Source organism: Aulostomus chinensis, chromosome 2, assembly GCF_037954235.1.
Source record: "Aulostomus chinensis isolate RoL2024-O1b breed Wild chromosome 2, RoL_Achi_v1.0, whole genome shotgun sequence".
NCBI lineage: Eukaryota > Metazoa > Chordata > Actinopteri > Syngnathiformes > Aulostomidae > Aulostomus > Aulostomus chinensis.
The window spans coordinates 13794554-13806339 of NC_141321.1; the positions used below are offsets into that span (position 1 = coordinate 13794554).

Here is an 11786-nt window from a genome sequence, read left to right on the forward strand (position 1 = left end):
GAAAAAAAAAAGAAAACAAACTGATGTAAACTGCTGCTGCGGAAATGCAGACCATATGTTGCGTTTGATGGTTTCACTGCAGTTCATAAAAAATTACTGTGCAATTACAATGTAATTTTTTTTAATCATGCACATTTTCTTCGTGTTTTCCACCAGAGTACCTTCAGAGTACTGATGTTACATGATGCCATGTGGACTGAATGGCATTCTCTCGTGTGTGTGTGTGTGTGTGTGTGTACATTAGTAGTACAACTCAAAATGGGTTTGTGTCAAAACATATAATTTATTTTTATTTATTTTCACATTCCTGCAGTGTTCTCATCCTGTTGTGCCATTTAGTCATTCTTTCATTATAACTGAGCCACAACCTCTGAGATTCATTTGAGCTGCTATGTGACAACAATCAATCATCTAAACCGCTCCATGATGACATCGTCTCCTCGGAGTTTAGGAACAAACGCATTAATCCCACAATCCCTCTAATTCCTCAAATATGTTTTCCTGCTCCCTCTTTACCGTTTATCATGACCGGCTCATCTATTAATTGTCCTTGTGCACTGCAACCCACAGCATAGGAAGTTTTTAAGTGTACAGCACGTTTCCTCTCGGAGTCTAAACATATAATTTGTGTGTGTTCAAAAAGGCTGAACACAGCAGGATTAAAATGTGACACTGCTGAATCGCTTCTCCATGTTCCAACCATCTCTGATGTCAGTGCAGGCGGCAGGTGGCAGATGAAACCCGCAGCTACCGACTGTTCCCATGGAAACAGAAAACAGAAAGCCACTGTTGGCTCCTGTATCGTGTCAGCAGGTCCATTGAACCTGAACGACTGACACAGAAATAAAATCCATCAACACATAAATGAGTACATAAATAAATGCCAAACTAATTTTAAAAATATATATCATTCATTTCTACATTTTAAAAATAGATCTACTCTTATTTTTTATATTTCTGGTTTTCCATGAGGTAGATTGGACCCGTCTGCAAGGCAAACCTGCTACAGATTCAGAAGAAAATAAAATCTTCCTCATTAGCAAACAGACTGAGCAATTCTTAATAAATGAACATGAAAAATATGCACACATAAATACGTTTAGATTTGAAGAACTGTAGTAATAAATGGCATTTATTCCATTACTTAACTGTGCATCTCCTGTATAGAGTAAACAGTACAGCTGCCAAATATAAGGTTATTGTTTTACTAAATATATATAAATGTATCTTAGCATCCAATGTGTATCTATTTCTATATTCAGTGATGACTAAATAATTTCCCCTCACGCTTGCTTTGGAAATGATAAAGTGATTAAAAAAAAACAACCTTTCATTCAATTCTGGATTCCAGGTAACTCATCACACTCACACTGGCTTTGTACAGATTGTTTTTGTTTTTTTATCACCTCTTTTTCTATTTCTTTTCTTTGAAACTAATCTACTAAATGGGATTAAACAAAAACAGGATTTTCAACAATTACTTTCAAAACGCCTCAACAATGGAATCTTTTTTTTAAAGCAATGTGCATGATACACGAAACCAAGTATTAAACCTGTCTTATTCATTACTGTGTTATTCTTACATCCGGTTTAGTTAAACGCATGCTAAGACGGCCCGTCTCTACAGAGTGTCAATGGGTAAACGGTGTTCATGAGGGTGCTGGTAACGCTGTTGACTTGACGGTGCTGTCAGTGAGTGTGTGGGATGATGAGGATGTTCCCTCCGGTGGGACCTCAGCCAGCAGCTTTCAGCTCATTCACCTGCAGCATCACTTGACACATACAGTAGATTCCCCTGTAATCAGCACCTCAGGTCATGGAAACTAACTGTCAACAGCCGGCTCAAGAAACGGATCAACCACCAAACTTTCTAAATACAAGACTGAAATGTATCGGTCCCAAACTGAGCTGAAGATAAAATAAGACATTAAAGAGGCGTTCCAAACCTGCTTGTCAATGCTCTTTTTCTGTTTTAGAGACGTTAGAGTGAACGTTCCCTGCCCCCTCTGACTGACCGAACTGTCTTACTGGAAATGATATTTGGCCGTTGTTTTTCTACACTTTTTTTTACGTACGAGAATGCAGGCGGAGAAGTGGAGCACATTGTAGATGATATTGTTGATCTAAATGGTCTGGTGGAATCAAGGAGCCTTAGGTCTGAAGCCAACGCGGGAGCGGGGGTCAGGTGTTGAAATGGGGTTTGCTTGTTCTTGAGGGTTGTTGAAGTTTTTCAATGAGACACGTAACAAGTTCTATTAGAAGACTGAGCAGGAACCCAGTGTTACTGTTCCTGAATTACATTTCATCAGTAGTGTGTTGTCTGCATAGGATTTTGTTGACTTGATCAGATTTTTGATTGACATGACATTCTCATGAGTGTCAAAGGTCATGGAGGTCAAAGGTCATGAGAGGGATGTCACTGGAAAGCTGTCCCAGGTTGATAAGTCCTCTCTGCTTCCATGTGAGGAAGTTACTAGTGTCTTTATTGATTTTGAACATGCATGGTGCCAAAGTGGGGTTAGGATTGAAGGAGGAAGAGTAAAGTTGAGATTTATCCACCTGGACCTGAGGGTCGCGCTCCTGAGGTTCTCTCCTGGGTTCCATCATTCACTACATGTTCATGTTTAATTGAAAATGACTTTTTTCCACTCATGTCAAAGACTCAGAGCTGCAGCTCCTCAGTCAGTCAGTCTTCAGGACATAAACTGTTGCCTGGCGCCAACCTGAAAGTCGCCTGAATGAAGAAAGTCCATATTAAAATCTTGATGTCATATTTGATTCCGCACTGAAATTTGACAAGCAAGTACATGTAGAAGTTACCAGCCAAGCCAGTTTTGAATTATTTCCAAAGTCAAGTCTGTTCTGTCTTCTAAAGATCTTGTTTATTCCTCCCAAGGCAACTGGACAACTGCAACTCCCTGTATACTGGGATTAGTTGGTCGTCCCTGTCTGAACTCAAAATGTTGGGGGAGCAACACTGCCAAGCTTCTGATTTCAAGCTCACACCTCACATTTACTCACCAGCTTTTGATTTAATGTGACTGTTTTTGCGGCCTGTGCTTATTCTGTGGTAAAATGAACTTAACTTGACCTGAAGTGGTGTGACAGCTTGTTGCACTCACTCTGTGCCGTGTGTCAGGTTGTTGTGTGGAGGGGTTGCTGACCAGGACAGACTCTCTTCTCCCCTTTCCTTCTCCCTGGCTCTCCTCCTTCGCTCCCGCTCCACCTCCTCTGCATCCTCCAGGCTTCGCTGGACTGTCACTCTGCCGCCAGCATCAATAAAGTAAAAAAAAACAAAACAAAACACGTGGACGGTCAGGGTGATACAACACAGCTGTACGTTAGCTTGATATTGTGTCAGCAGATCGTCTCAAGTTGAAACTCGTAACGATCCAAAATGTGTTTGTCTACTCAAGAGTTTAATATTTGGCTACTATAGTGACAGTGGAAAGATTTATGTATGAGGCTGGTCTCAGGTGTGGGGATTTAAACAAATCAGCAGTATTAATCAAATCCTATATAGGAAGCTTGATCTTTTCTTCTGTCTGATTAGTTTAAGACAATACGTCTTTTTATTAAAACACATCTGGTAAAGCTTGAACCAGTTGCTTTTTCACTTAACATCAACCTCTGGAGGGGAACAAAGAAAGAGAGAGAGAGAAAGAGAGAGACAGAGAGAGAGAGACAGAGAGAGAGAGAGAGAGAGAGAGAGAGAGAGAGCGTGTAGCCAGAGCTTCATCTCATCATACTTAACAGGGTCTGCAAGTAAATCTCTTTAAAAATTGGAATAAAGAGCTTCGGGAACTTCTGGCAGCAGTTCAAATGGGTATTGTAGAGCGGTGTAAATAGCAGACCACTTTAAGCACATTTGGACTTGTGTCTCATTTAACACTGTTGAATTTCCAGAAGTCTACTATGAAGAAGTGGTGTGTTACTTTAAGCTATAGTTTAGGGGTTTGTGTTAGTGGAGGGGGGGGGGGGGGGGGGGCAAAAAATGGCAAACAAAACCAATAAATGAACACATGTTTTATATGAGACTTAAGCGTTAAAGAACATGCTGCCTTTCATTTTATAAGTTCTCGGAGGCTCAATGGCAGGAAGTGGTGCATATATGTGTCACAATAGCTTGTAACATGACGGTCACTTGATGGGAATAAAGCAGAACCTGAGTGTAGGTGGCTAACAACAGGTCAGAGCTGGGAACTTAACGGTTTTCCTCACAATAATAAATCATTTGACAATATTTTGTATATTTGATACATTTCCAACATGTTCACACCTCACTTAAACACTGAGCTGAAAGAAATCTTCTCTAAAGACACGAGTAAAGCAATAATATGAGAATCGAGTTTAATTGTTGGTGGCCTCTGGTGATGGCAAACATGCTGCGGTAATTATAATGTGAGAAAATGACCTACATAAAGTCACTGGAGACACAGGGGGAACCATACTGGCGAGAGGACTGCTTTCGCTGTAAAATGTCTTGACGTGTGTCAGCACCGTTTGGCTTCCCAGTCAGACCATTAGTTTGAGAAATGGGTCAACTGGGGATGATGTGATTGAATTGTTTGGACCGCATCGTTGAAACGAAACAAGAGGATGGAAAGCCAGAAAAACAATTCACATATTTCACAGTGCACGTTAAATCAAACATTACTCCAAAGTGAGTTTAAAAATTTGAATGATGCTTCAGAAATAAAAATACTCTTTCAGAAATGACGGTTGGACACCCTATCTGCATGTCTCCATTTCACAATGAATATAAATAATATAAATATAAAAGCACCAGGAAGCACAACGTCTGCGCAGAGACCATGGGTCATCCATGTGTTCCATGTGTATACTGAGATATCTGACACTTCCTAATCACCTGACATCATCGTCACCATCAGCTGTAGCACTGAAGCATTTAGAACAGCAAAAACAGGGAAACAAAAGTGCGCACACACCCAAGTAAAAGCAGTGGAAGATTAAAAAAATACAGAATCAATTCCAATTATCGCCTGTTCATTTATAAAGTGCAATGTATCCTGTTGTGAGAAGTGCATCTGGAAGTACATTCGCCAATGCTAATGAAGTGACCCATGATTAGTAGGGTTCATACCAGCTTAGGGTGAAATATTTGGGATTTAGGCAGGTCAAGCAAAAAAGCAGCAATCTCAGAGGAGTCGATCCTTGAATTAAAATGCTGAGAACTTCAACTTTGAACAGCGACTCCTTGATTCTTGACAAATCAAGTTAAATTCACGTGATAATCACGCAAATCAACATTTACCTCCTGACCTATCAGCACTTAAGTCGGAGCTGGATGTGAAAAGTCGCCGCTGCCTCTCTGGAGGGTTTTGAAAAGTATAAATCACCATTTAGACTACATGTCTGCATTTCATTATATGAGTTACTGCTGTTTTGTTGTCACCGCAGGTCAGTCTGTTTCTCCAGGTATCAGCCGAATGTGCTGCTGGGATGGTTAACATGATGAAGGGAAGCACTAATGTGAAACCAGTAAATTATGGAGGAAATCAGTCTGATACACATCACTTTTTCCAACATTTAAACAATGAGGCAATGGAGGCCTGCAGAACGGCATTTTCTTTGTGTGTGTGTGTGTGTGTGTGTGTGTGTGTGTGTGTGTGTAGCCCAGCAGAAGGGGGTTCAGGACCCAGCCAGATGATGTCATGGCCATTAAGGAGGTTGCAGCTATAAAAGAAGCCATTGAACTCAGACCACGGTTTCAGAGAAGTCACATAAATTTTCCACCAATAACTGAGGAAACAAAAACCTCACTGAAAATGAGCCACATTACTTGGGAGAGAAACTCAAATATAAAAAACATTACAGTAACACAGAAGAATGGTAAGAAATTAAGTCATGATGGTCGAGGCTTGTTGAAAGTAAAAAATCAGCTGGTAGACTGTCGGAAGTGTCAAACAAAAAAACGAGGGTAGGATTCAGATGTATTCGCACCAAACCAGTTAATGAGTCTTTCAGGCGCTCTCTGGGTAATCGAACCCTGGCTCCCTGCGGTCACCATGGTGGGCCCAGAAAGAACCATCAAAGGTTGATGTTACCATCGCTGCTCTGTGAGGTCAGATCTTTTTAAAACAAAGCTGACCTCATCAATGCAGAACTACAGTTCTTTTAATCTCTCTTCTGCTCATCAGTTACACTTTGTTGCATGTCATCATTTTTGAAATAAACTGGATTCTATGAATATGTTTTACTCTTTTTTTCTCATATATATATTTTTTTTAATCAAAATCTACTATTACTCTTAACTCTTGCCACAGCTAAAGATGTTACAGAGAACTTTCAGCCAATCACAGCTCTGCAGAGGCCCCCCCCCCTCCTGAGTGCCTTGCAGAAGATCCCTGTCTCCATCAGAAGATCTCGATCCACGACCCACTACCACCCAGTATCAAGAATCTGTTGGTTTTCTCACGCCAAGGATCAACGTGCCCAATGTGCTGCCTTCTTTGTACGACCAAAATTGTGGAAACCAATCATGTGAGGCTGAGTCGAACACATGAACTTTAAAGGTTTCATTTTTGGACACAACTATTCTGTGGTGCTCACAACGGCTTCCTAAATGGGTACTGAAGATAGGTATTATTGGAGAGCTGAAAAAACAAAAGCAAAAAAACAAAGTCCAATAAAGGCTTACTCTCCATTTTGGAAAGTAAGCCATCAGCTATTTTCAATATGCAACAGAAAGAAAAAAATCAAGAATTGCAACAAATCATGAAAAAGAAATGAATTATTGAAATATCAGACGTGCTTTTCTCTGTCATTATGTTGGCAGGATGTGTTTGACCGACAGCAGCTGGCACGTTAACGCAAGCAAACCAATGCGTGCTCCAGTTGTGATTAGTAGTATTAAAGAGAAGGAACCTGCAGGGTGGAAGAATTTAACTGGTAGCTGGTGACATCAGCAGGTAGGTTTCCATGGGGGAGAGCAGCTGATTAGCGGTTGTCTTTGGTGGCTCATTTAAAAGCTGAATATATCTGATGACAAACAGCTAGCTCATGAAGCTAACGTGGGCTGTTTTCTCAGTGCGTGGCAGTGTGTCGTCTACTCCCTGGAAGAACAAACACCGATGCATGTCTGCTGCATGAAGATGAGGATGAAGAAAGTACAGAGGAAAGACATTTGATCGGAGGTTTAAAAGAGAAGAGCTAGAAATACTGAGACATGAAAATACAAGATTGCTTCCTTGTATTGTTTTTTGCTCTCTGTGTTTGGCTTCTCTCTTCTTAAAAGAGGCCAAACGCACAAACATGATATGAAGATGCTGGAGCAGACGAGAAAAATGAAATCTGACCTCCCCTGCAGTTCCCGTGCCATTAAAACCGTTTTTATGAAATTATTTCTTCAACTGAAATATTAATATATTAATAAATATTAACACAGAGTAAATGTTTTCCCCTCTGTCGTTTTGTGGAGACACACACACACACACACACTAGTCATGTTTTAATAAAACCAAAACATTAAAACACTATATAAACACTCAATAAAATATACAAGGACAGAAAATTGAATAACTTTTAACATTTATTTTCTCCTGTCAAACATTCTGCAGGCAGGAATTAAAGTAACTACTATAAAAAAGCATTTCAATGGCAGTCAATGGAAATATTTCACTTACTGAGTAGTTGCATTGTTTTTATGTGATATAGCTGGTATCTACAAATTAAGTTTTAATTAAATGTAGTAAAGCTGAAGTTCAATTCCCAATATTACTTAGTATTTTATTGTACTTCATTAGTGCTTCTTATCAGTATTTGTTTTGTATTGCATCAAGCTGAGGAGAGATGGGCCAAGTGGGTGGAGGAATGTTTATTATATGAAAATGTTATGAAATCAAACAGCCTTCAGTGTAGGACCAAATGTTGGACACGGTCTTTGAGCTAGAAAGCACAGTTCCCTCTCTGATGTAGATAAGCAGAGGTCTAAGTTCAATAAAAGCAGAAAATTAAAGCGAATGTTCAGAAAAGAACTCACGTGATGAGGTTCTGCAGGAGCTGTCTGCTGGAGCTTCTTCTTCTGATGGACTCTGACATGGTGGTCTATTCTGCTCCTGGTCCTGGTCCTGGTTCCAGTGCTACTCCTGGTCCGGGTGGTCTCGCAGCCTCCAGTCCTGTTGCTGTTCCTGCAGCGTGCCTACAGCTGCTCCCTCGGTCTGCTGGCTCTGTGGCTCATGTTGGCCTTCCTCTCTCTGTTTAGCTGCATCCCACCCCTCCCTCCATGTGGTTTTCATTGAAGCCTTGTGACCCCACCTCCCTCACACTAACAGGGGTCATGTGACTCACCCAGGAGAAAAGGTAACATGATATCATTAGAGTGGATCAGTAACAGTAATAAATACATGTATGTTGCATATATTCATATTCATATCGATAGAAGTGGGACTGACAAGGAATCAGTCTTGGAATTCATAGTCTTAGACGTAGACAGGTTCGTATATCTGCATATTATCTATGTTGTCTATGTTATCTATCGTTCTTTCACACTTTGTTTAGACTGCTGTAATACGTGATGTGTTAAATCTGAGGAAAAAAACAACGTATCTCGCAGCAACTATGACATGAAAATGTGCGCTTACTTTGTCACTGAAAAGGAAAATTATGATAAGCTTGTCTTTGTTTCCAGGAAGACAGATCACATTTGGAAATGTTCAGAGATTCAATTACCCACGAACATTCAAAAAGGCATTTTTTCTGTTTTTTTTGTCCTTTTTTTCCCCTCTGTGTAAATCTGTTTATTGTGATCTGCCATGGCAAACAACAAAAGTGAACAGTGTGAGCGGTGCTGTGCATGGTCCCTTATATTAGAAAGTTTAAAAAAAAACACAAAAAAAAGAGTTAATAGGTTCAATATGGTTGGAAAACATTCAAGTTGATATCAGTTTCTTTTACGTTTGGTCATTCATGACTTCTTTCTGAATGTAGTTGGTTGAAATGTTTGGACATTTTCACTGCAGCCACTTTGACAGGTCAATGCAGGGTGGACGTGACATGTTGGGAGTTCCTTCAGAGTGGGAATCAATCAGCAGAGTCAGAATCAGTAGATTTCAAATGACACCCATGCAGGGACAGCTTACCACAGCACCCCATCTCCCTGAGGAGCGTCACCTAGCAGGGAAATATACTGCTCAGATTCAGAGCTGCCAAGTCTCACGCTTTGAGAGTGAGAGTCACGCAATTAAGCCTCTTTTCACCCCCAAACGCCACACTTGCCATTTCACATGCTCATTTGCCAAAGTTGAGATTTGCTCAAATTCCACAAAATCCGTTTAAATTGGCGTTAAAAAGGCCGCGCTGACCAGAGGTCTCACTCTTGGGATTTTCTGGAACTTGGCAGCTCTGCAGATTGTGAAATGCTCAGTTAACAACTCTCAAAGGCTGTTGTTGTTTTTGTTTTTAAGTCTAAACACAAATATCTAGAAAACACAGGTGCCATTAATAACATGAATCATGGCTGTGTTCCACTGACGTGTGCCAGGGCCACAGCTCGTGTGTACGTGAGCTGGCTGGAAGGCCTGTGACATGCTAACCATGACGGGACCATCAGTGACACCTGTCTTCCCCTCCTGTGGTGCTCTGTCCACCATACAGGAGATGACATCGTCTGCCTTTGAGGTGCGTGTGGTGTCCAACTGACACGTGAGCTAAAGTGTATCAGATCGTACGTTTCATCATACCTTCAACCTGTTACACATCTGTTATGGTTTATTTCTGACTGTTGTGCCCTCATTTGCCACGTTTGCCCAAATTTGCTATCAGAATCAAACCACAAAATGAATGCAGTAAAAACACCGCATTTTTTTCTATGACATTCTAGATTTCAGCACTAGATGATGATTTTTTTTGTGTCCTGTTTTATTTTAGCAACACATGGTTGTTTTATTTCCTGTCTTTGTTGTCCTGACAGCTTTCAGGTCACCTGCGTCTCATTAGAGTTCTTTGTCTAGTTGTAGTCAGTGTTTCCTCCTGGCCACTTTGCTGCTTTGCATTTATGTGTTTGGACCTTGTTTGCTTTGGTCTGAATTAGCGGATGAGTTCCTACTTTGTTCTAAGTTTCATTTGATCTGCTTTGTGTTCACACTGTCAGGTGTTAAATGAACCAGCATGTCAATGACACACTCGTTTGAACCAGTAAGGGGAGATCGCCGTGGGTCGCACAGATAACAATGGCAGCGTTGTGTCTCTACTGGTAGCTTTAATTATCACACACATTCCATGAACTAAACAGCTGAGGGATCGTCTAGAAAGAAGGATGATTTGATCACCTGTCTTAGCTTTTATTAGGGCCTGAGCCAGAAGGTACTTCTGGGCGAAGACCCTATTATGTTTTTTTTTATGTCTGGCGTCATACTACCATCTGATGCAGCGTTGTGGGACCGAGTACCTCCGTCCCTCACCTCTCTAGCTTCTTTACATACCCACAATGCACTGCGTTTTGGTTTACTTCCAGTTTTATGTCCTACAACGCCTGCTCATGTTCTGACTTGACACAAATGAATGATCTGATCTGACATTAGGGATGATGTTGCATGATGCGCGATGTCTTAAATACACATTTAGACATCATGAATTTGAAAAAAGACAATCATGCATTTACTGCATTGTCACTTCGTCATTGATGAGAAAAGGAGCTGCAATTTGATGCAAATACCTGTCCTTGCCTGCGTCAAAGTCTGAGTTTGGCTCCTGTCCCTCATTGTCTTTTATGGGGGAATGTTCACGTTTTTATGACCAGGCTCAAGACACACCTTTTTAGCATAAATTTTGATTATATTCATTTTACTCATGACATTTAATTTAGCCCTTCATTTTGTATTATTTATGAATGTTATTCTTTGTGATCTTAATTATAAATTATACCATTTCCTATTTTAGTTCTTAGCATTTTATCGTATTTTAGTTTTTACCCATTTTTATTCTTTTATCATTAGGATCTCCAGTGTTTCCTCCGGGGGAGCCCTCTACACCTGGAGCGGTGGCTCTCTGCTCCCGGTGTAAAGGGTTCCTCTGATGGCGCCTTCTCATTTCCTGGCTGGTTCATGTGTACTCAGCCTCTCCTACTCAGCTGAAAGTCCACTATTCTAATGTGTGCATGTGGTGTACGAGTGGAACTGTGTGTGTGTGTGTGTGGGGGGGGTGAACTGTGGGGTGGTTGTGGGTTTGAGGGAATGCTTTTATTTGTCTATGTAAAGCACTTTGAGCGATATGTATGTATGAAAAGCGCTTTATAAATAAAGTCTGATTGATGGAGTGATTGATTTTACAGTAGATCACCATGAGTTTGCAGTAGGTTCCTCCAAATCTGTCGCTGCACCTACAGTAGAGCTCAAGGAAGCAGCTGAGATCTCGTCCAGGCCTTGTGTGTCTGCTTCACTGTCCAGAACCACAGAAGCCCTGACAAATACTCCAGCCTACATGTTCACTAGCATCTGACTTTCTAGCCATAACTTAGCTAAATGTCAGCTTGATAGCAAATTCAGATACCACCAGCAGCACTACACAGCACCCAGTTTGTTCCTCAGCCGTTCACCCCGCCCCTCCACCCCCAGCCTTTGGTCTTTGTCTCTCTGCACCACGGCAGTTTCACTCTCCAGAACCTCTGCAGCAGCAATTCCAGCCTCCAGGGTGTGCAGAAGACATTGCAGCCCTCCTGGCTCCACTGGCTCGTCTGTATGTTCAGCAGCAAACACTACCTGCTCAGCTGCCTCTTCTCTGCTGATGCGCCAGCCTCTTCTGTTTTCACAGTCTTACATTCTTTCTCT

The 11786-nt window shown here is 41.2% G+C and overlaps 1 protein-coding gene across 2 annotated transcripts in view; it reads right to left on the minus strand.

Annotated features, from left to right (window-relative positions):
* Nucleotides 1–11588, minus strand: part of LOC147269132 (uncharacterized) — a 30826-nt gene extending 19238 nt beyond the window's left edge. The window contains exons 1-2 of one of the 2 annotated variants that reach the window (XM_086179904.1): nt 8003–11588; nt 3123–3263 (exon numbers count right to left, since the gene is read on the minus strand). In XM_086179904.1, coding sequence (XP_086036030.1) covers nt 3123–3263; nt 8003–8061 — 200 coding nt within the window. In that variant the 5' untranslated portion in view covers nt 8062–11588. The remainder of the gene's footprint in view (nt 1–3122; nt 3264–8002) is intronic. The other variant, XM_086179913.1, reaches the window with a different exon arrangement.
* Between the last annotated feature and the right edge of the window lie 198 nt (nt 11589–11786).